This window comes from Nematostella vectensis, chromosome 5, assembly GCF_932526225.1.
Source record: "Nematostella vectensis chromosome 5, jaNemVect1.1, whole genome shotgun sequence".
Classification (NCBI taxonomy): domain Eukaryota; kingdom Metazoa; phylum Cnidaria; class Anthozoa; order Actiniaria; family Edwardsiidae; genus Nematostella; species Nematostella vectensis.
Window position 1 is genome coordinate 1,278,118 of NC_064038.1, and position 24,859 is coordinate 1,302,976.

Sequence of the window (24,859 nt, forward strand, 5' to 3'; positions counted from 1 at the left end):
GAAATATCCCATGTACTATTTACTGTCATTTATTATGCTTTTATTGCCATTGTATTTATACTCGCTTTTAACCAACAACTTGATAATCGAGTCCTTGTAGATGCGAGCATCCCCATCACTTCGACCCCGCCCCCTCCGTCCTTTTATATGCCAGTCTTTACATGGGTAGGCAACATGCATATGGGCAATATTGCTAAACTTTATGACTTTTAAACAATTATTAAGATAAAAGACGTTTCACCTAGATTAGCTTCATAATCCACTTAGCTTCAACTATGTTTTTGATAAGTACTGCCTTTAGATACTGCCTTCCCTTGCTACACCAATATCAAGCTATGACACTTATACTTTCCTGAAAAACTGATGGCGTCTCATCCAAAGTGGCTGCTTACTTCTCTTCACAGCTACACTCCTTTTGTCACGCACTACACTCCTTTTGTCACGCACTACTCTCCCTTCGTCACGCACTACACTCCCGGTGTCACGCACACGCACTACACTCCTTTTGTCATGCACTACACTCCCTTTGTCACGCACTACACTCCCTTTGTCATGCACTACACTCCCTTTGTCACGCATTACACTCCCTTTGTCACGCACTACACTCCTCTTGTCATGCACTACACTTCCTTTGTCACGCACTATACCCCCTTTGTCACGCACTACACTCCTCTTGTCATGCACTACACTCCTTTTGTCACGCACTGCCCTTCTCTTCTTCGCTACCTCCAGCCCCCACGCTAGCTTCATCATCTCTTGTGGCGCACGACAGTTGTAAAGCAGGAAAGCGTACTTGTCATTCATAACCTTCTGCATCTGTTCGCGGACTTGTTCTGGAGTGACGTTGATGTCATCTGGCATTGTGGTCGCATTGTCTGGCTTCGTCCATTCTCGCATTGTACCGTTTTGATCTGCCATGTCGATGTATGATGCGCCAGCTGCAATTAGCAACAGCATTGCACCATGGAGTTTAGAAGTGGACGCCAGATGACAAGAGAATTTCCATATTTAAGTGCACTGCGCTGCACTTACCTTTTATTTTTAGCATTCTACTCATTCCAAAACCTGAAATCCTGATGGTTAGTTTCTGTCCGTCTTTCCGACGACTTTATTATTGTGTCTGTGTTAGGGCAAAGCGGGGGTGGGAAGAAGGAGGTCTACTAATTGTACAAAAATGTGGCATCTTGGCAAATTTTCGTGTGCGTCACTAACGGGGGTAGATAAGGGGAGGGGGGATCAGGGATTCGCTTTTAGCCATTTCTCCCCCCGAATCTAACATAGAATATTTTTATCTTCAACATTGAATAAACATTTTTGGTCGTAAAGTTACATCTTACAAAGTCATTAGATTTCATGTTTTAGATATTAATTTTGTTTTTATTTTGTCAGAAGGACTCAATAAAGTGCTGATAATTATTTATTGCTGTCATCATCGTCGACCTTCTCCTTGTTTACTATTGTTTTTGTTGTTGTTTGCTTTTTTTACTCTACTATTTCTGTGCCGTAGCATGTGGGGGTGTCCCAACACCTGCTATGGCACTTTATTTTTGTGATTCTGCCTTTATTCTAATAGCCTTACCTGGTGTTTATCACTAGCCTAACCTGGTGTTTATCACTAGTCTTACCTGGTGTTTAATACTAGCCTTACCTGGTATTTATCACTAGCCTTACCTTGTGTTAAATACTAACCTTACCTGGTGTTTAATACTAGCCTTACCTGGTATTTAATACTAGCCTTACCTGGTGTTTATCACTAGCTTTACCTGGTGTTAAATACTAGCCTTACCTGGTGTTAAATACTAGCCTTACCTGGTGTTTAATACTAGCCTTACCTGGTGTTTATCACTAGCCTTACCTGGTGTTTATCACTATCCTTACCTGGTGTTAAATACTAGCCTTACCTGGTGTTTAATACTAGCCTTACCTGGTGTTAAATACTATCCTTACCTGGTGTTTATCACTAGCCTTACCTGGTGTTTATCACTATCCTTATCTGGTGTTTATCACTAGCCTTACCTGGTGTTTATCACTAGCCTTACCTGATGTTTATCACTAGCCTCACGTGCTGTTTAATACTAGCCTTACCTGGGTAATGCGCCATGCGGGGTTTCACAGTGTAAATAGCGGGGTACAGAAGGGCCGTTCTGCTGTTTGCGAGGAATTCCACGGCATACTCCTCCCCAGAGGCCGTCTCGAGCATGAGTCCAGTGTACGCCAGTGTCAACGTGCAACCGTATGGGAACCACACTAAGCTACGCCGGATAATGTAGAAGCGAACCACGCGATCTGTCCATACACAAATCCACATTAAATGAGTGCAAATCACTATCATAGGACATCAAATCAACAGAATAAAATAAAAAGATAAACAAATAAAAAAAAATATAGACCTATAACAACATAAAAAAAATTTAACACGACAATCCTTATCCTTCCATTCTTACAGGAAATAAATTTGAAGTTTGTTTAAGTTTGTAAAGCTACCTTTGGTGGCATTTTCACAACGTTTCCCTGTGAATCCAGCCAGACACTGACAAGAGTATCCGCCATTCTCATTGCAGCATCTCCCTCCATTCAAGCAAGGATTACTCGAGCAATCACTTACAGCTGAAGTAAAACATTATGGAAGCAGAGATTGATAAGTGTTTGACATGCAACAGAGTGGCATGAGGTTTATCAAAACCTGATCATGTGTTGAAAACAAAAATGATGTGAAGAACGAGCAATTGCACAAAAACCAGTACGAAAAGTAAACACAAACTTCAAACCTCAATCTCAATAGGACTATGAAGCAAATACAAGGGCTTCATAGAAGGGGATGCAGAAACAATGCGAACACGCAATCCGAATAAGCAAAATTCATATTCAGACTATCAACTTTGGGCAAAGATTTAAGTAAGGTACATGCAAAAGATTCGTTTTTATTATATACATTCTAAGAAATACTCACTGAAAACATATTCAATAAATTTTCGTTTGTTCACTGGTCTCAGCAAACCAGAGGCGCGAACAATGTTTTTTCACCGTGAAGAAAAGTTGTTCGCGGTTCTGATTGGACGAACGAAATTTTTTTTACTGCACTTGAATGGCTTCAAGCCCAACGCATCAATGAGTGCATAAAAATCGTACAATATTTGCCATTTAGTAATTTATTTCATAGGATGTCGAGATTTTAGAGATTTAAAAGTGTATATATTAGCGAGACAGATTCATTTCAATGTAAGTTTCTGTCTGTCTTCAACTGAACCGTCGAACAGCACAAACCTCGGAGTCTCTGCAGCCAAGTCTAATAAAATGTTATGTTATCAGATCATTATAGCGGAGCTCCCACGCGGCGCAAAAAAAGTGGTATATAAAACAAATATGGTAACAAATATTGGTAACCCATCGACTCGAGTTTTCGTGACGCGATGTCCGTCCGTACGTCCGTCCCTTAAAAGCATTGTATGACAACCAAACTTGGCAGGTGTCATATATGTGTCAAGGGAGGTGCAAATATGTGGTCACGTGATTTGTGACGTCATCGATGACGTAACTAGAAGCAAAAATATGCTGACATCATCAAAATAAAAAATATTTCTATTTCACGAAGGAAACATTGTATGGCAAGCAAGCTCGGTAGGTGTCAAGGGAGATGCAACAATATGGTCACATGTTGTGTGACGTCATCAATGACCTCACTCAAAGCAAAAAACGTAATTAAAAGCAAAAACATATATACCTCTTGAAAGAAACATTGTTTCACAACCAATTTTGGCAGCTGTCATGTTTGTGTCAAGGTGTGTGCAAAAATATGGTCACGTGATTTGTGACCTCATCGAGGACGACTAAAAGCAAAATTATTACGATTTCATTAAGAACAAAAAATATCCATATCTCATGAACGAAACATCATATAACAAACAATCTTGGTTTGTGTCATGAAGGTGTTATGGGGTGTGCACCAATATGGTCACGTGATTGCGACGTCATCAATGACGTCACTAGAATAAAAAATATGCTGACGTCATCAAGATAAAAAAATATATATATTTCATTAAAGAAACATCGTGTGACAACAAAACTCGGTAGGTGTGATGTATGTTTCAAGGGGAGTGCAATGTGATGGTCACGTGACGTCATCGATGACGTCAATAAATTAAAACTACCCTGACGCCGAAACATCGTATGGCAACTAAACTTGTTAAGTGTCATGTAGATGTGAGGGGAAGGAAGTATAACAAGTTGGTCGCGTGATCTGTGAAATCGTTGACGTCGTCAAAAACAGAAATATAATAATATTTAATATTAATAATATTTATTATTAAGCGAAATTAGCAAAGATGTGGTCGTTTGGAGCTCCGCTTTTAGGCAATGCCTAAACCTATATATTAAGTTTCTAAGTATATATATAATAAACGAAATACAGCATGGAAAGTGCTTTGTAGTGTTTTATTCACTCTTTGTTTTGTATAAAAAAAAAATTCGTTCGTTCGCTGCGCTCACTCGTTCGTTTTTTGATACTGCACAACTCGTGAATAAAAACCGTACGCGCGCACTTTCCATGTATTATTTTCTATGTGCCTCTAGACCCAGTGTGTGTGTCCTCTCTGCACGAGAACGCTGTTATTATTTTAAAACACAATTTAAGAACGCAATTCATTTGTATTATTCAATCATACTGAAATATTTTTAAATGTTTACACAATTTCATACGAATTCGATTTAAGGATTTATAAAAATGAATTACAACCTGCTTGTTGCTAGGTACATATAAATGTATGACAACCTGCTCGTTGCTAGGTACATACAAATGTATGACAACTTGCTCGTTGCTAGGTACATACAAATGTATGGCAACTTGCTCGTTGCTAGGTACATACAAATGTATGACAACCTGCTCGTTGCTAGGTACATACAAATGAATGACAACCTGTTCGTTGCTAGGTACATTAAAATATATGACAACTTGCTCGTTGCTAGGTACATACAAATGAATGACAACTTGCTCGTTGCTATGTACATACAAATGAATGACAACCTGTTCGTTGCTACGTACATTAAAATATATGACAACTTGCTCGTTGTTAGGTACATACAAATTAATGACAACCTGTTCGTTGCTAGGTACAAACAAATGTATGACAACTTGCTAGTTGCTAGTTACATTCAAATGTATGACAACTTGCTCGTTGCTAGGTACATACAAATGTATGACAACTTGCTCGTTGCTAGGTAAATACAAATGAATGACAACCTGTTCGTTGCTAGGTACATACAAATGAATAAGCCACCTCCGCAGGCATCTCTTACTAAAATCTACGAGTGGCTGAGTGTTGGCTGTGTTGAGGCGAAAACGCACAAGAAGACTAAGCACGAGTAGAAAGGTGAAAAAAGCCATAAAGACGCCTGCGGAGGAGGTTATAAAGAAATAAGCAAAACACACCATTTTCGCAATTTTGGCCCATGAAGTTCATGGAACAAAGGTACCACACGCCATGCCGTGTTACAAACCTGTTTCACATTGATCGCCTGTGTAATTAGCGGAACAAAGGCAGTACCACACGTGATCTGCCATGCCGTGTTACAAACCTGTTTCACATTGATCGCCTGTGTAATTAGCGGAACAAAGACAGTACCACACGTGATCTGCCATGCCTTCTGCGCATGTGCCGCCGTTCATGCACAGACCAGGAAAGCACCCTGTTTCTGTGGAGGCAAAAATTATATTTTACTGCATGATATTTTCCCAGTTCTTTTCCACTCTTTGCAACCCTGATGCTTCTGTTTGAACTCAGTCTCTCGCAGTCCTTAGTACCAGTCCCCACAAACGGCTTCTAAAGTTGGACCCAAATACCATCGGTTTGCATGTCTCTATTAAGACCATCGCGATATCCCTAAATCACATTGATCGTTTCACGGTTAAAGCCATGTCAACAGAAATGTTTTTGTGGGGACTCATATTCGACGATTTCTTCACGTGAGATTTCTAAAAAAGCTATGTTTACCAGAATAACAATTCAATGGAAACCCTGGCATAGACACGTAGATAATAGATAGAGATAATAGAGATAATAGAGATGATAGAGATAATAGAGATGATAGAGATAATAGAGATAATAGAGATAATAGAGATTATAGAGATGATAGAGATAATAGAGATAATAGAGATATTAGAGATAATAGAGATAATAGAGATAATAGAGATAATAGAGATAATAGAGATAATAGAGATAATAGAGATGATAGAGATAATAGAGATAATAGAGAAAATAGAAATAATAGAAATAATAGAGATAATAGAGATAATAGAGATAATAGAGATATTAGAGATAATAGAGATAATAGAGATAATAGAGATGATAGAGATGATAGATATGATAGAGATGATAGAGATAATAGAGATAATAAAGATAATAGAGATAATAGAGATAATAGAGATAATAGAGATGATAGAGATAATAGAGATAATAGAGGTAATAGAAATAATAGAGATGATAGAGATAATAAAGATAATAGAGATGATAGAGATAATAGAGATAATAGAGGTAATAGAGATAATAGAGATGATAGAGATAATAGAGATAATAGAGATGATAGAGGTAATAGAGATAATAGAGATGATAGAGATAATAGAGATAATAGAGGTAATAGAGGTAATAGAGATTATAGAGATAATAGAGATAATAGAGATGATAGAGGTAATAGAGATAATAGAGATGATAGAGATAATAGAGGTAATAGAGGTAATAGAGATAATAGAGATGATAGAGATAATAGAGATAATAGAGATAATAGAGATAATAGAGATAATAGAGATAATAGAGATAATAGAGATAATAGAGATAATAGAGATGATAGAGATGATAGAGATAATAAAGATAATAGAGATAATAGAGATGATAGAGATGATAGAGATGATAGAGATAATAGAGATGATAGAGATAATAGAGATAATAGAGATAATAGAGATAATACAGATGATAGAGAAAATAGAGATAATAGAGATAATAGAGATAATAGAGATGATAGAGATAATAGAGATAATAGAGAAAATAGAAATAATAGAAATAATAGAGATAATAGAGATAATAGAGATAATAGAGATATTAGAGATAATAGAGATAATAGAGATGATAGAGATGATAGATATGATAGAGATGATAGAGATAATAGAGATAATAAAGATAATAGAGATAATAGAGATAATAGAGATAATAGAGATAATAGAGATGATAGAGATAATAGAGATAATAGAGGTAATAGAAATAATAGAGATGATAGAGATAATAAAGATAATAGAGATGATAGAGATAATAGAGATAATAGAGGTAATAGAGGTAATAGAGATGATAGAGATAATAGAGATAATAGAGATGATAGAGGTAATAGAGATAATAGAGATGATAGAGATAATAGAGATAATAGAGGTAATAGAGGTAATAGAGATTATAGAGATAATAGAGATAATAGAGATGATAGAGGTAATAGAGATAATAGAGATGATAGAGATAATAGAGGTAATAGAGGTAATAGAGATAATAGAGATGATAGAGATAATAGAGGTAATAGAGATAATAGAGATAATAGAGATAATAGAGATAATAGAGATAATAGAGATAATAGAGATAATAGAGATAATAGAGATAATAGAGATGATAGAGATAATAGAGGTAATAGAAATAATAGAGATGATAGAGATAATAAAGATAATAGAGATGATAGAGATAATAGAGATAATAGAGATGATAGAGATAATAGAGATAATAGAGAAAATAGAAATAATAGAAATAATAGAAATAATAGAGATAATAGAGATAATAGAGATGATAGAGATAATAGAGATAATAGAGGTAATAGAGATAATAGAGATAATAGAGATAATAGAGATAATAGAGATAATAGAGATAATAGAGATGATAGAGATAATAGAGATAATAGAGATAATAGAGGTAATAGAAATAATAGAGATGATAGAGATAATAAAGATAATAGAGATGATAGAGATAATAGAGATAATAGAGATGATAGAGATAATAGAGGTAATAGAGGTAATAGAGGTAATAGAGATAATAGAGATGATAGAGATAATAGAGATAATAGAGATAATAGAGGTAATAGGAGTAAGAGATTAGGTGTATTTTGATTGGTTCACAACATATGGCCAAACGGTTTCAGGACATGGAAACCTAATTGTGATTCGTAAAATTCCGAAATTTGGGCCCAATTTGAGTAGCGATTCGTGGAGAGGGACTTCACACTTCCACTATGGTCTGGATAGATAGATAGATAGATAGTTTATTCTACTATGGAATGCGCAGGGAACTACTTTTAACCCCGTGAAAACAAGAAAATCGTTTTTGAAAAATATGCATCAAGGTTAACTCAAGAAAAACTACTTCCAGCCGAGAGGGCATATGCAGCGAAACTCTCCCAGAAAACAGGAAAACACTTACTGAATTCACAGCGCTTCCCCGTCCAGCCGGGGGGGCATATGCAGCGAAACTCCCAAAGTGGTGTAACTTCACATGTTCCTCTCACACAGGGGTCACTGGAGCACGGATTATACACTGAAACCAGGTTGAGTTTTCTTAATAAGTTTCAATATTATTACTGATTCAGAAGCTAAACCTACTGACTCGCATAGTTTCAGTACAATTTGTGCAAGCTGGCTATACCTGCTGACTCGCATAGTTTCCCTGTGAAGTCTCGGGGGCATTCGCAGTAGTAGCCATAGCAACCGATCCCGGTATATTCTTGGCAAGTGGCATTGTTTCTGCATGGGTTTGGTTGACAGTAATCGATTTCTACAAAGAGAACTCGTTTGTGTGAGGAGGAAAAAGATGTACAACCAGCCAGGATTGCCTTTTTTCCAGGAGGGGAGGGGTGTCCTGTGTATTTTCGTCCTCAGCAATTGTTGATGTTGATATGTTGTTGTTATAATGTTATTTTTTTTTGGGGGGGGGGAGGGAGGGTAGAAAATGTATCTTATTTAGTATTATCGTCTAGTGCCCGATGGCAAAATAAAAAGTGTTAGAAAGCTTCTACATCGGGTGATTTAAGAAAGCTATTTTGATAATTCCAAACTGTTTTAGGCGGTCAAGTTTCCCTTACAAAAGTTTGCTTGACTAGCGTGCAGTGAGGATTCGACACTTACGAAATCGACAGCGATTTCCGGAGTATCCAGGCGGGCAATAACACAAGTATTCGTATATGTCACCTGTAGCGACACATGTGCCCACGAAACACGGATTTGAGGCACATGGGTCTTGTCCTGGAAAGAAAAATAGGTATGTATAACACGGGTCCTGGAGAGATAAGTTAGCATGTATAACACGGGTCCTGGAGAGATAAGTTAGCATGTATAACACGGGTCCTGGAGAGATAAGTTAGCATGTATAACATGGGTCCTGGAGAGATAAGTTAGCATGTATAACATGGGTCCTGGAGAGATAAGTTAGCATGTATAACACGGGTCCTGGAGAGATAAGTTAGCATGTATAACACGGGTCCTGGAGAGATAAGTAAGTATGTATAACATGGAGAATTGGGAACTAAAGAAAAAATTCTTTGGGTCGATGGACGGCATCAACTGGCTTGACATTCACTAGCGAATTCTGCGCTTACGCTATAGCGCAACGCCTTGTAGTTAGCCTGTACGCAGGCGTTTTCTCTGAAATGTGTCCTCTTGCGAGATAAAAACAGTCAAATGTAGCTCGAAACGAGCCTTTGATTCCGCTCAAAAAGGAGTATTCGCGTTTAGTGAGCGAAAGCAAATAGAAAAAGGTATTGAACTCGACTTATTTATTTACGAATCGTCTTCAATCTCGTTCATTACGATTTCTGCTAAATGAGCAGCATAAATACCAACCATAGCACGCGCGACATCTTACACCTCTTGTACACAAATTTTTCACGAAACAGAATAGTTTTTAAAGATAACCTAGGTATCAAGGACGAAAGTAATAAAAGAGTGATAAAATATTACCTTGAACTGAAACCAAACCAAGAGCCAGTGACAAGACGAACGTCGTAAAAAGTGCGGTCATTTCTGGGAACAACCTATAAAAGGAAAAGAACTACTTTACAAACGTGACAGACCACTACGTTTGAAAGAGAAAGGTGGCAAAAGCCAACCTTGGCCGATGGCCTATTTTCTGTGGAATAAAACTTCCTAAGGGACGCGCGCCGTTAAAATTCCATTAAATACCTCAAAGCTATCTATCATGAATGGCATACGGTGATTGGATATCAGAAAGTCAAATAAGCTATTAGTGCATGATGAAGTATTGGTGCATTGTATGTGGTGCCTCGAAAGTTGTCAGGCAACTGATGCTAATAAATAATTATCAAATACTTTTTTTCCTACCTTTTATAAGAAAATTGAATTTTCATACTAAGGGTGGACCGTTCTAGTGAAAGACTTTTTCTAGACTTTTTCGTTAAAATAAAAACACTGTTGCAAGCATTCGAAGAAAACAAGCGATAAAAAAGTTAAAAGTAAACTTATTTAAGACTTTTTTTCATTCACTCGAACTTCTTTAAATTGAGACACAACGACACCTTTCTATTTCCATTTTGATAGCGTCAGTGAATTGAACACCAAAATCGACACTTGTCTGAATATCATTGAATAACAATAACTTATTATTAGTTAAGAAATTAAGCACTTTTCCCCTTTTTTATTTGCTATGGAAAGGCACAAGAGAGTTCTTATTGTTAGAAAAGTCTTACTATCAAAGCTAGTCATAACACTTTTAGTCGCGTAACAACAGTGTCTATACAACATACAATGCAATTACAGCAAGACGTTTGGTCAAATCGAGAAGGTAACCATCCGTGCTCTTGTGAAGAATGTCGAACTTGTTCGGCACGACCCTCATTCCACTTAACAAAGCTGTTTTCCACCAATCATGTTGCTACCTGGCGCATCATTTGGTCGATAGGTTGTCAATCAAATACACACACCCTAAATACAAGAGGGCTCTCGGACTGAGGTACAGTTCCCTAAAATTGGTCAGTTAAGGTAAAATCTGTGTTATCGTAACGTATTGCTTTGGTTTCCTGTTAGTTTTATTTTGTCTATTTGGTTTGTTTCAGGGTGCGAAGATGAAGTGTGTTACAGAAGCAGCTGTATTGTCACTTGTTCTCGCTACATTTGTAGGATCAGTGCAAGGTTTGTATTGTCACTTGTTCTCGCTACATTTGTAGGATCAGTGCAAGGTTTGTATTGTCACTTGTTCTCGTCACATTTGTAGGATCAGTGCAAGGTTTGTATTGTCACTTGTTCTCGCTACATTTGTAGGATCAGTGCAAGGTTTGTATTGTCACTTGTTCTCGTCACATTTGTAGGATCAGTGCAAGGTTTGTATTGTCACCTGTTCTCGTCACATTTGTAGGATCAGTGCAAGGTTTGTATTGTCATTATACCCAACCCAGAGTTATTATGAGTTCTACATAAATAGCAATTCCAAAAAACACGACCTGAAATGTTCTACATGAATAGCAATTCCAAAAAAACACGACCTGAAACGTGTTTACCGGCGTAGAGGACACGACGGAAAAACCCTGAACATGCGCACTTTTTCCGAAGAGATGGAGAAAGAAGATACAATTTCTTACAATGGCCATCAGTCCCTTGTATTCCGGACTGACTTTCACTTTTCAAAACACAAATAACGTGTGGCCAAAATGAACATATACCCAGATTTTGATTATTATTTTCTTGATCATCCTTGCGCTTGCGGGCTCAGGGACGAAAAGCTCAAATTTTAATGACACTTAACAGAAAGACGCATCAATTAAAAAAAGTCGCATTTGATATATTGTTTGATATTAATTCCTAAGTCTTACGGAAATTTTCCGCCTTAACGAGCTTATTGGAAACGTCAAGACATGTTTTCCTTTTATGTCGGCGTAGTGTAAATTGCGTGTGAACGTAGAAAAGCGAATGTGATTCCTAAAGAAGAAGAAGAAAAAGTAACTCCCATTTGAAGGGAGATGAAAACTCCGTGCAAAACTTGGTGCAAAAACGTATTTTCCGTACATTCCTGGCAAATTCCCAGTACGGAAATTGCAGGGGGAGGAATGGAGATTTTCTGGGGAAATTCATTCCGTGGATGTGTAAATATCCTTTTCTGTGACAAATTAATGTATGCCAAACCAGTGATGCTTATCAGGCTGCTCTTATTTTGAATCCTGTGTTTTAAATATTCCTAGGAAGATTCAGAAAGATTTTTAACAAATTATTATTTCTTTAGGAACAGGTTTCTGTGCGTCCAACCCCTGCACCATAGGCACGTGCATGGAATCACCGAGCGGCTACTACTGCACCTGTCAACCGGGGTACTCCGGGGCAGGCTGTAGAACACGTAAGTACGTACGACTAGAGTAAAGCTTTTTTTTAAATCGTGAAGGATAACGACTCACTACTCGACATTTCGAGACTCGATATCTCGATATTCGATACTCCGATAGTCGATATTCTACATATTGTTCCTTGAAACCCTATTGTCTGCTCCCCGACATCTCGATGTTCGACATTTTGTTCTTTCACACCTTATTGTGAACTCCTCGATACCAAGGGACTCGACACTTAGACACATTCGGGTAAAGCCGAATAGGGCTTCGATAAACACCTCGATACTTTAAACCTCGATATTTCACACCTCGATACTCGACACCTTAAAACCATGATATTAGACAATTTGATACTCGACACCTTCAAACCTTGATATTCGACACCTCGATACTCGACACCTTAAAACCATGATATTAGACAATTTGATACTCGACACCTTAAAACCTTGATATTCCACATCTCGATACTCGACACCTTCAAAACCTGATATTCGACACCTTGATACTCGACACCTTAAAACTATGATATTCGACACCTCGATATTCGACACCTTAAAACCTTGATATTCGACAACTCGATACTCGACACCTTAAAACCTTGATATTTAACTTCTCGGTACTCGGAGAGTGGTAAATATATCTTGATATAGCTGTTTTAGTTTACGAGTCGAGACTGGTTTTTGGTGGACTTCGTACACAACTTTCAAATTCTTTCATTCTACCTCTTTCCCAGCTTTAGATCGTTCACAACAATAACAATATCTATAGTGGTTCGCTTTACTAGGGCAAGATTTTAGGGGGGTTGAACCCCCTCTTGGGCTGCCTGTGGAAAGTGCCATGTGCGAAAAATGCCACCCATCCCTTATGTCTCTAATTGGTGCTCAGAAAGGAGAGCGTTGGATTTCCTAGGGGGACATAGGATAATACAGTATTTCTATATTGTGCTAATGATGTTATAGAGATTGATTACTGCATTATATCTTGTGGTTATACTGTGGATATGTTGTGTTATCCTGCTATAGAGATCGACTACTGCAAGCCAAACCCTTGCTATAACAGCGCTACATGTAAAGGATTCCATATCGAAGGGTGCGGAGGCTACTCATGCGTATGTCCCCCAAACTTCACGGGAAAACTGTGCGAAAAGGGTGAGTGCCTTCAACAAGTTTAAAGAAAACCATATGTCATATAAGCGTGAAACAAGGTAACCATGCTGCCATTTCTTAAAAGGAAATTATCTGAATCTGAAAAAAGTGAAAGCTTATTAAACACGGTAGCTTTAGGGTAAATTATTTGTGAGCAACTTGAAGCTGCAGCTCTTGATAAGTCGGTCCTTATTTATGATATATTTGTGTTCTTTTCCTTTCATTTTCTTTTTTTCTTCTTTTCTTTTTTACATTTTCATCGATTTCAGAAATATCACCCTGCAGCCCTGACGTCAACCCTTGTGTGAATGGGATATGCAAGTCGGTGGGCGGGGAGATTCGGTGCACCTGCCCAGGAGGATGGACCGGGCAAAGATGTGAGACCAGTAAGTCCCTCTCACACAAATATTCGCGACGTGCGTTGCAGAACATCTGAGCTTAACGACATTGACTGAGCTTAATGATTTTGTGTTGTGCAAAATGCATAAGTATAGATTCACGTTTGATATGGAAGTAAGACCGATATTGCTGCAATGAATAGTGGCACTACCGTCTCTTGATGCCAGGAATCTTTTTCTGTCAGCATTTATGGCGTCCTTAGAAAAAAATACTATTGCCAGCCTGGACAATAGCTGAAATTTGGCTGTCACTCATGTATATGGCCTAAGATGTTGCAGCTCATACACAAATGTAATACTCCCCTGCAGGCATCACGTTAGAAAACCCGAGAGTCAGTAGAAATAGCTACGCGGGCTTCCTGTGATGAACATATGCGGAGGGGGAAGGGGACAAAACACCCGAATTGGCTTTTTTTCTGCTGCTATCAGTGCAAAAGCGCTTTGCCTGCGGAAGAGGCTAAAAGAATGTAATACTCATAGTTTTTCTAACTTTTCTTGAGTTATTGACTGTCAAGTATTTAGACTGTACTCTATGACGCAACAAGATATTTTATTTTTTGTTTGATCTATTTATATATATATATATATATATGAAAATCGAGGCACAATTTTTGGGAAAGAAAACTTGAAAACAAGTCCTTAGATTCCAACTTATTTTCCAAAAAAGTTGTTTCGACAAAAGCTTATGCAAGGTGGTAACAAGAACAGATCCTTCGCCTTCCCAGCTCGCGCGCGATAAAAAAATAAAAAAAACAAGGTGGCGGTCACGACTCGGCGCAGGGCGAAAAACACCAGTTGAAAGCCGGAAGCGGGTTGAATTGCCGATAAAAAAGGTTAAGCTGGATGGACTATGCTTTGAAAATAAATATTACATATTGTCTTTGGATGCCTTCTGATCTACACCAAGGCTTTTGCCTTTGCCGTCCTCGTTGCGTCCATCTTGCGTAAGTTTCCTAATGTGAATTTTGCCACTAAAATACCTTTGGCTTTGGGCTGACAAAATCATTCTGAATTGTCTTCTAGGGCTCGGCGGGTCCATAGGCTCCTTGGAGTTTTGTGAGGGCAAACCCTTCGGCAACTACGCCGACACTGCCAGATGTGCTGGGTTTATTTCGTGCGCCTCTAATGGGATGACGAGACAGGCATGTCCGAGTGGCACCCAGTGGCAAACAACTGGACCTGGCGTTGGCATTTGCACGTGGCCCTCTTTATCTGACTGTAAGTATATTCAGTCATTTTCTATGCCATATCACAGGCGCCATAGGGTCAGTACGCAGCTCTTACAAGCTGCAATTTGATTGGGCAAATGAACAATATCCGCACCTCGACACAAAGAACGAGAAGAATAGAGACAAAAGAACTCCTTTGTAGAAGAAAGATAATAAGAATAAGCTGCGTACTTACTCGCGCCATATCACAGGCGCCATATCACAGGCGCCATATCACGGGCGCCATATCACAGGCGCCATATCATAGGCGCCATATCACAGGCGCCATATCACAGGCGCATACCCATGATTAGCTGAGGGGCTGTGCAGTCATAGGCATTATATGGAAAAAGCACATGGTATTTGAGGCGACCAAGGCGGTCCTAGGCACGTATCTGTATATTAAGGTACCGACCATTTGGTATCTGGGCACGGCCTGCAACGAGATTCCGATAGCAAAATGGAGGAGTGATGTAGAAGGCCCCCTTTTTATCCAATTCGCTCATGCTTCGTAGTTTTGTCTACGAGTAGCACGTCTATTGCGAACCGGTAGTGGACTTTCCGTAGTTGTGTGTGGTGTGTGTGTGTGTGTGTGTGTGGGGGGGGGGGGGGCTACCAAACCCTGGGTACGGGCCTGGTATACTCTTGATTAAAGTCTGGTTAATGTAGCATGCTAAATTTGTTTCTTAAATGTTATTTAGAGATTTTTAACATATGTTTTACATATAACTTGTCTTCCCATATTGACAAGGTATATGGTTGACCACAGGGATTTTCTAAACAAGTTTTCAGCTGTGCCTTATGCTACGCCTTGTAGGTGGAAGTGCTGATGGCAATTTCTGTCGAGGCAAAGCTGATGGCGACTACCCCGACACGTCGAGATGCGACGGCTATGTTTCCTGTGTCAGCGGTTATATCTACTACATGCCATGCCCAGCAGGGACCCAATGGAAAAACGCCGAGGACGCATGCGTGGACCCTTCAGCATCTGACTGTGGAATCTAGAGACGGCTTTGCTATTAGCTATGCAAATAATAGAAAATAAGACGCTAAACATTTATAAAACCTGTTTTTGTAGTTGATATACCATAACTATAATGCAGAAATAAACAATTAACGTTGAAATCAAAACTCGAGTTACAAATGTGTAAAAAGGTTCATAAATAATTCCTAATAAAATATTCATGAATGTCTTTTTATTCTTTTTTTTTACAATCCCTTATGTAAAAGCTAAGGAAAAAGAACAAGTGTCAAGCTATCATTGAAGGCTACAAGCAGCATACAATATTTTTAACAAAGGCTTTACAGCTGAGGCGATAAAAAGCGCAACATCTTAGCACGAGGAAAGGAAAAAAAAATAATTTCTAAAACAAAAAAAATGTTGTCACGTGTTTGCAATAAATTGCTTGCGCTTTTACAAAAGTCTATTTTCACCTCCACAGAAACAAGGTGCTTTCTCGGTCTGTGCATGAACGGCGGCACATGCGCAGAAGGCATGGCAGATCACGTGTGGTACTGCCTTTGTTCCGCTAATTACACAGGCGATCAATGTGAAACAGGTTTGTAACACGGCATGGCAGATCACGTGGGGTACTGCTTTTGTTGCACTAATTACACAGGCGATCAATGTGAAACAGGTTTGTAACACGGCATGGCAGATCACGTGTGGTACTGCCTTTGTTCCGCTAATTACACAGGCGATCAATGTGAAACAGGTTTGTAACACGGCATGGCAGATCACGTGTGGTACTGCCTTTGTTCCGCTAATTACACAGGCGATCAATGTGAAACAGGTTTCTAACGCGTCCTGGTAGTGAACGTCTTTAAACTCTAAAATTATTTTCGTACACAATGTTTTTGTACTTTATGCAAATGAAGACTATTTTTCAGCTGTTAACGATTGCTCGAGTAATCCCTGCTTGAATGGAGGAAAATGCTGTAACGAGAACGACGCGCGTGGATACTCGTGTCAGTGTCTGGCGGGGTTTTCCGGAAGAAGATGTGAAAATGGTATGCTGATAGCAAACCTTACAGCGTATACACCTATTACAACAACAATAACAACAGAAACGTTTACATTTGCATGGCGAGTGGGAAATGGAAAATTTGACTGACCGCCGCCTATTGTGTAGTTTCAGCATATCAAGAAAATTGAGCCAAAAATTGTCGTTTTTGCCAAACGCGGTCACTTCCATATAAGGAAACTAATATATTCCTTATTTGGAAAATCTGCATGATTCTTGTAATTTTTAAGGTGAGCGTACCCCAGGGGCTTCGTAAATTTTATGACTCGTAACCAGAACTGAAAAACGTTACTGTGACCATCTTCAGTTAGTTGAGAAGGTCCCTGAAAAGAAATTAAGTTTCCTCGGTACCAAACCCCTAAAACGACAACGTTTTCTTCATATGAAAATATCCATACCCCACCCTATTGAGGGGTCGAAGGTATTTCCGGAATTCCCCCTCCCCTGGAAAAAAAATAAATACAGTTACTGTTAAGAAAAAAAGGGCATTTTACCCCCCTACCCTCTGGAAATTCCTGGGCGTTTGAACCCCCCCCCCCAAGAATTTCCAATCCCCTCAATGGGGGGGGGGGGGGGGTATGGATTTTCTGGAACTACACATTACATTTTAATAATGTAGACGTTTATAAAAATAAAGATAACAAATAAGCTAATAGAATGATGTATCCACATTTATGTATTCTTTAGAAATGATGCGTCTTTAGTTTGTTTGTAGAACTGCCATTTTACATTTGCCATTCGCCATTTGTATAGATTTGAACCCTTGTATCCCGTGCCTTAATGGCGGACAATGTGTGGAGTTTAATGGCGTGTTCAAGTGCGTCTGTGCGGCAGGTTGGTTTGGAGTTCATTGCGATCAGAGAATAGGTAAGTGACGATGACAAAGTAGAGATTAGTGGGGAGGGGAAGTCTTACATCAAGTTCATATTGGCAAAACGAGTTACACTCGTTTTAGAGAAATGCTCGAAAATTGCTAAATTATCACAATTCTATTCTAAGTCAGGGTTATGATACACTATTTGTATATAATTTAAAATTAACCACGAAATTTTGAAAGACGTTCAGAGTAAACATGTCTCGGCGTAGTGGGAACGCGGCTTTTTCAGAGAGAATGGTAATTCAGCGGAGCCGTGGCGGTGGGAGTGGCTCTAGGTGTACGGACATCTCAATAATTATGAAAGGTATATCATTTCAGTATACCAGGGTGTGATTTTGGATTTCTATTTTGTACAAACAATGTGCCCTACTTCCTTAGTATTCATGACAGTTCTATCTCTGTGAAATTTAATTCATCCTGATTAAAAAAACAAAACAAAACAAGCCAACAGTGGCAGGCAAGTTGGATGCAAGCTTTTCGATGTCTGACTTCATTTCATCTTTTTGATGTCTGACTTCATCTCATCTTTTTGATGTCTGACTTCATCTCATCTTTTTGATGTCTGACTTCATCTCATCTTTTTGTCTGACTTCATCTTATCTTTTTGTCTGACTTCATCTCATCTTTTTGTTTGACTTCATCTCATCTTTTTGATGTCTGACTTCATCTTATCTTTTTGTTTGACTTCATCTCATGTCTGCCTTCATTTCATGTCTGACTTCATCTTATCTTTTTGTTTGACTTCATCTCATCTTTGTGTCTGTCTTCATCTCATCTTTTTGATGTCTGACTTCATCTCATCTTTGTGTCTGACTTCATCTCATCTTTGTGTCTGACTTCATCTTATCTTTTTGTGTGCCTTCATCTCATCTTTTTGTCTGACTTCATCTTATCTTTTTGTGTGCCTTCATCTCATCTTTTTGTCTGACTTCATCTCATGTCTGACTTCATCTCATCTTTTTGTCTGACTTCATCTCATGTCTGACTTCATCTCATCTTTTTGTCTGCCTTCATCTCATGTCTGACTTCATCTCATCTTTGTGTCTGCCTTCATCTCATCTTTGTGTCTGACTTCATCTCATCTTTTTGTTTGACTTCATCTCATCTTTTTGTTTGACTTCATCTCATCTTTGTGTCTGTCTTCATCTCATCTTTTTGTTTGACTTCATCTCATCTTTTTGTTTGACTTCATCTCATCTTTGTGTCTGTCTTCATCTCATCTTTTTGTTTGACTTCATCTCATCTTTGTGTCTGTCTTCATCTCATCTTTTTGTCTGACTTCATCTCATGTCTGACTTCATCTCATCTTTTTGTCTGCCTTCATCTCATGTCTGACTTCATCTCATCTTTGTGTCTGCCTTCATCTCATCTTTGTGTCTGACTTCATCTCATCTTTTTGTTTGACTTCATCTCATCTTTTTGTTTGACTTCATCTCATCTTTGTGTCTGTCTTCATCTCATCTTTTTGTCTAACTTCTTCTCATCCAACAGTCACCACCAGCACCTCGTATTCATCATCAAGGCTGACATCCACGTCCCACGTGACCACCACAACAACCCCAAACCTTTGCTCGTACTCTCCTTGCCAGAATGGAGGCACATGTGAAGCTCACGGCGACTCGTACCATTGTATCTGCCCTATGGGCTGGTATGGAACATATTGTACCTTTGGTAAATAGATATAATACACTAGTAATTCCAAAGGGGAATTCCTCTAGATATAATAAAGTAGCTACTTGAGGTTCACAAAAATGAGTGTTGCAGGCGCGTAATCAGGATTAGTTACGCAGTCATATGAATAATATGGAAAAAGCATAGTATTTGAAGATACATTATGTGTTGAATGGACATACTGGTGAGATGGAAGAGCTTTACGTTTACATGCATTACTCCACAAAGGCAGAGCCATAACGTGAAGGTATAAAAGAATTTAAATACAATAATCTTACTAAATAGATGCGAGAAAACTGTCAATAGTGGTCTGGGTGATAGCGCCACCAGGAAGCATTCCACATTCTTATTGCATGTGGGAAAAAGCTTTCCAAATTAATTTGTCACTGTCATCTATTGTAAATTATTATCTCGAAGGGGGCTTCTATTCGCATCGTGCATACATACAAGGTTTTCCGTCGGTTTACAGTGTAAGATGGAGTATCGCATCGTATTTGATAGATCCATATATAGATATTCATTATAGACTTCCATGGACTGCTTCATGACTAAAATATTTTTTCGTAGGGGCGTACAAAGCTCTTCACTCCTCAGGGTTTTAATAAGTTTACATGATTTTGAGAATTGTCCTGGTTATTAAGGCTATCTATAATATGTTTTAAAACTTGCTTTTTAAGAAGATTTTTATTGCATTTGCAAGATCTTTTGTTCAGCGTCGCAAGGTCCGGTCTGACGGGTATATTTCTAGTGAGCACAGATTACATTTCTGGTGAAGTTCGAGTACCAACGTAGATGTATAGATCTATATATTTGACTTTGCAGGCTTGTGCGAGTACATGTATAGATCTATATATTTGACTTTACAGGTTTGTGCGAGTACATGTATAGATCTATATATTTGACTTTACAGGGTTGTGCGAGTTCATGTATAGATCTATATATTTGATTTGCAGGCTTGTGCGGGTTCATGTATAGATCAGATATATTTGACTTTGCAGGCTTGTGCGAGTACATGTATAGATCTATATATTTGACTTTACAGGGTTGTGCGAGTTCATGTATAGATCTATATATTTGACTTTGCAGGCTTGTGCGAGTACATGTATAGATCTATATATTTGACTTTGCAGGCTTGTGCGAGTACATGTATAGATCTATATATTTGACTTTACAGGGTTGTGCGAGTTCATGTATAGATCTATATATTTGACTTTACAGGGTTGTGCGAGTACATGTATAGATCTATATATTTGACTTTACAGGCTTGTGCGAGTTCATGTATAGATCTATATATTTGATTTGCAGGCTTGTGCGAGTACATGTATAGATCTATATATTTGACTTTACAGGGTTGTGCGAGTTCATGTATAGATCTATATATTTGACTTTACAGGTTTGTGCGAGTTCATGTATAGATCTATATATTTGACTTTGCAGGCTTGTGCGAGTTCATGCCCGACTTGTGTAAGAATGGGGGGGCATGCAGGCTGCGTGCGCCTGATTGGGCGTACTGCGAGTGCCTCATGGGATACACTGGAGACCATTGTGAAGGTGAGAATCAGCGACCCTCTGCCACGGTCCTCAGAGAATGCACATCTTGCGATCACAGCCAACACAACTTATCACGCACGCATTTTACACACCACATAACGTTTTTAGGTGAGAATCAGAAATAGAAGCAAGAGTATCGTGAACCCCTTGAAGGAATAAAGTTTTGCATGTGTTATTTGATCCCGGTGGGTTTGGGTTGGGTGGGTGGGGAATTACTTATTTTAAGTGATCCCTTATAGTTTGAGTCTCTTTTTAAGAGCACCTTAAATCCTAGAATTAGGGCCCCGAATGGTCCACCGAAATTTCGATGTGCTTGCAGTTTTCGGCTAATGTTCGGATGCTCGCGCAATTTTTCCGCCGTTCTCGCATACTCGCGCAATTTTTTCCGTCGTGCTCGATTTATTCAAGAACTAAAAATGCTTGGTCTCGCATAAAAAAACGGGTTGCTTGTAAGCTCGCAAGTGCTCGCCAAAGACCATTCGAGGGCCCTAGAATTGGGACTAATATTTCAATCACAATCTAGAAACTCAATAAACATCATGTATCATTATAGCCCCGCCCATATAGCGCCAACATTGTCCAGAATCACCCCCTCCCCCCAGCCTCGTTCAGCTGATCACATGACCTTGCAGCATCTACTATGATGTTTATGTTGGCCGACTTCGAGGCCCTCGTGCAATGTGTATGATATATATGGTTTAGGGTATGTAGCTTTGTAAGGTTTTTTTCTTTGAAGATTGTAATGTTAACGCTCAGTTGCCATTATCTTTTAGCGTATTACGAGTCTATCCCCTGATATAAAGTAATAAGGGCGGCTCTTGAGGTGTGGATTAGAAGGGCAGGTACAACTTTTAGATTTTATTTGCTTTTTATACAGAACAAAGTAATAGGATTTTTAGACATAAGGTGTGTGTGTGGTGATGGAGCGATCTTCACCCAATCCAAACCCCTGTCTACAGTAGTCCTTTACTTCTCATCATAATGTTCGCTTTTTCAAGTTGCTCTTAGTAGACCCTGTACCACCACACGTACCACAACAACATCTGTGTCAACACCGACTTCCTCCACGCCTACCACACAGCATCAGGTCACAACAACATCCGTGTCAACACCGACTTCCTCCACGCCTACCACACAGCATCAGGTCACAACAACATCTGTGTCATCACCGACTTCCTCCACGTCTACCACACAGCATCAGGTCACAACAACATCCGTGTCAACACCCAGTACTACAACACCTCCTCGTACTACATCCATCTCAACTACAAAGACTACGAGAGTGACTACTTCTACACCATCGGCAGTTACAACAGCGGTGACAACGGTAGTTAGAGGTTCGTTTCTATATAAAAAGGAGCCATTGCTAGGCTTTTGGCTGCCAAGTAACGCTAGCTAAAGTTTGCACTGAGCTTTACTTAACAAATAGATCTCATATTTTGTGCGTCTGTCCTCTCATAGATGCACAGATGACGTCACAGTGTGGCATGAACAAAAAATATGCAATAAGTCGCAGAGATCTATTTGTTTTATACAACAATACAAATGTTTTCTTACTTTACAATCTAGCTTTTAGGGAACGTGCGCATGCTGACGCCGTGCGTGCGTTTGTTTTCTGATAACACATGGACCCTTGAACAGTTAGAGCGATCGATTTACGAGCGTCGTTTTTTAAAATCAAATATCTGCCTGCCAGATTTAAAGTCGTGGTTGAACTTTGACGCTTTTTGCTTTTAGCAGATTTATGTCATAATAAATGAAATTTTATGGAACTGTAGATCGCGTTGTTCGAGTCTACGTTATCCGGCGTGAGCTGATCTGGCTATGGTTTACTTGCGGCATTCTCGCCCACTCTGGTCTCATCCTACAGACGGAATCCGGGAAGGAATATGTGTTGGAATATATGGATGATGGGAAGGCCCTTCTCTATCCAGCAAATTACAAGATTAAAAAGGGAGATCATCCAGGTAAAAAGTAAAGTAAGATAATAATAATCATCATCAGTTACGGCAACCAGATATAGTAATTTTATCATCATCAACATCATCACCATTATTTCATATAATCAACATCACCAAATAGTACCATCAAAATTGATTATCATTATCAAATAATCATTCCACCATCATATTCTTATCATCATCATCAACAACAATAACAAGGTAAATATCAAACACAGCAACCGAATAAACAACAACGAAGCCACTATTAAAATAAACAACAAAACAGCAGTAGCAAAACAACAACCAACAATGACCATCATACCAACAATAGAAACAACAAATATCATACTAACAACAAACATTACACTAACAACAACAACAATCATACCAGCAAAAACCATCATAACAACAATAGAAACAACACGTATCATATAAACAGGCCTTCATTTAAACCGGCTATGCTGAATTGGGTGGCCTGCTCAAATAAATAAATAAATAAAAAAAAATAAAAAAAAAAAATGAATAAATAAAATAAATGAATGAATAAATACATAAATAATAATAACAACTATCATACTAACAACAACATTAACACTATCAACCACAATCATACCAGCAACAACCATCATAACATCACCAACAATCATACTTACAACAATCATGTTTGTGGTTGTGTCCTGACCTACTGCATATTGTACCTATTTTTCTGGCATCTGTCCTCTTTAACCCTAAAGTTATGCCAGTTCCCCTTAAATATTTATTCTGAATCTCTAAATAAAAAGTTAATAAGCTTTGGGGTAAATTTCCAATTTGTTGTTGTTGGTGGTGAACAACTAACATCAACTACCATCATACTAGCAATAGCAACCATCATATCATGTATTAAAAAAAACAGAAGGTGGCCGCAAAAGCAACAGCTCAAACAATAAAAGCGACAAGAAAAAGCATACCAACAATAAAGGCCAACACAATAAGCGTTAGACTTCATTTATTATTGTTAAATTTCAGATGGTGCGACTTTTATCGAAATGCCCGACAAAGACGGAAAAGACCACGATTGGACAAAGCAGAACAAAGGAACTGCAATGCCAGCTGACATCGACGTCACTCCACAGGAAGCCCAGAGTCAGATGCAGAAGATCGTGGGCGACAATTACAACTTCCTGTGGAACAACTGCCATGCTGCACAAGAGGCTTTGAGGCTTGCCTGGGGTTTGAAGGTCGACAGAAAGCGACGGAGATCGGTGCGTTCTAAGGGGATTGATTTGAGGGAAAGGCGCAAACAGCCGCTATGGATGAGAAGGCACCAGATTGCTAGGAGTCTCTAAACGTCAAGACAAAATAGAATGATTCCACTCCATGGAGCATTGAAACTTTAATGGGCATAGGTGAAAAAGGATCCTTTACAGTGAACGCTTTAAACACAGCTATAAGCTCCATGTATAAGGATAGATCACAAAAGAACAAGGAGGAATAATACGTAGATAATGCCTGATTTTATTCTAATAATAAGTATGTAATGCTATTCTTGGAAGCAATCATATAAAGGAATATAGAATGTAGAGAATTTAAATAAATGGGAAGTTAATATCATATTTCAAATCGTAAGTTATATTGTCGTTATTTTGAGACACACAATAAAGTCCCCCATTTCTCGATTTTTCCAAATATATCCATAGTTAATTATAGAGTATCAAATAATG

At 38.6% G+C, this 24,859-nt stretch overlaps 2 protein-coding genes across 5 annotated transcripts; one reads left to right on the forward strand and one right to left on the reverse strand.

Moving 5' to 3' along the window:
- Nucleotides 1-13: 13 nt before the first annotated feature.
- On the reverse strand, nt 14-10,190 carry LOC5502631 (neurogenic locus Notch protein). Of its 3 annotated transcripts, XM_048728170.1 has the most exons (10): nt 10,117-10,190; nt 9,968-10,041; nt 9,137-9,253; nt 8,658-8,786; nt 8,436-8,549; nt 5,572-5,688; nt 2,485-2,607; nt 2,086-2,286; nt 692-938; nt 14-433 (listed from the first exon to the last, which is right to left on the reverse strand). In XM_048728170.1, the coding sequence occupies exons 2-10, from the start codon at nt 10,026-10,028 to the stop codon at nt 343-345; spliced, it is 1,200 nt and encodes a 399-aa protein (XP_048584127.1). In that variant the 5' UTR covers nt 10,029-10,041; nt 10,117-10,190; the 3' UTR covers nt 14-342. The 3 variants fall into 3 exon arrangements, with proteins under 3 accessions (XP_048584127.1, XP_048584125.1, XP_048584126.1); XM_048728168.1 differs by having other exon boundaries at nt 14-938; XM_048728169.1 differs by lacking the exon at nt 10,117-10,190 and having other exon boundaries at nt 14-938; nt 9,968-10,110.
- Nucleotides 10,191-10,942: 752 nt separating this feature from the next.
- Nucleotides 10,943-24,760, forward strand: LOC5502630 (fibropellin-1). Of its 2 annotated transcripts, XM_048728164.1 has the most exons (14): nt 10,943-11,005; nt 11,080-11,155; nt 12,240-12,350; nt 13,362-13,487; nt 13,754-13,870; nt 16,533-16,649; nt 16,981-17,100; nt 17,868-17,981; nt 19,483-19,662; nt 21,100-21,213; nt 22,212-22,311; nt 22,426-22,550; nt 22,992-23,180; nt 24,165-24,760. In XM_048728164.1, exons 2-14 carry the CDS (start codon nt 11,089-11,091, stop codon nt 24,482-24,484), a joined length of 1,800 nt encoding a protein of 599 aa, XP_048584121.1. In that variant the 5' UTR covers nt 10,943-11,005; nt 11,080-11,088; the 3' UTR covers nt 24,485-24,760. The 2 variants fall into 2 exon arrangements, with proteins under 2 accessions (XP_048584121.1, XP_032226797.2); XM_032370906.2 differs by having other exon boundaries at nt 22,212-22,550.
- The last annotated feature ends 99 nt before the right edge of the window (nt 24,761-24,859 follow it).

Bases quoted from the DNA above. Each gene is read 5' to 3' on its own strand.
- LOC5502631 (XM_048728168.1), bottom strand. From the start codon at position 10,028: ATGACCGCACTTTTTACGACGTTCGTCTTGTCACTGGCTCTTGGTTTG. The intron at 9,254-9,967 runs GTAATATTTTAT...TTTTCTTTCCAG, and splicing joins TGGTTTGGTTTCAGTTCAAG to GACAAGACCCATGTGCCTCA. The intron at 8,787-9,136 runs GTAAGTGTCGAA...TTCTCTTTGTAG, and splicing joins CGGAAATCGCTGTCGATTTC to AAATCGATTACTGTCAACCA.
- LOC5502630 (XM_032370906.2), top strand. From the start codon at position 11,089: ATGAAGTGTGTTACAGAAGCAGCTGTATTGTCACTTGTTCTCGCTACA. The intron at 13,871-16,532 runs GTAAGTCCCTCT...TCACCTCCACAG, and splicing joins CGGGCAAAGATGTGAGACCA to AAACAAGGTGCTTTCTCGGT. The intron at 21,214-22,211 runs GTGAGAATCAGC...CGCTTTTTCAAG, and splicing joins CACTGGAGACCATTGTGAAG to TTGCTCTTAGTAGACCCTGT.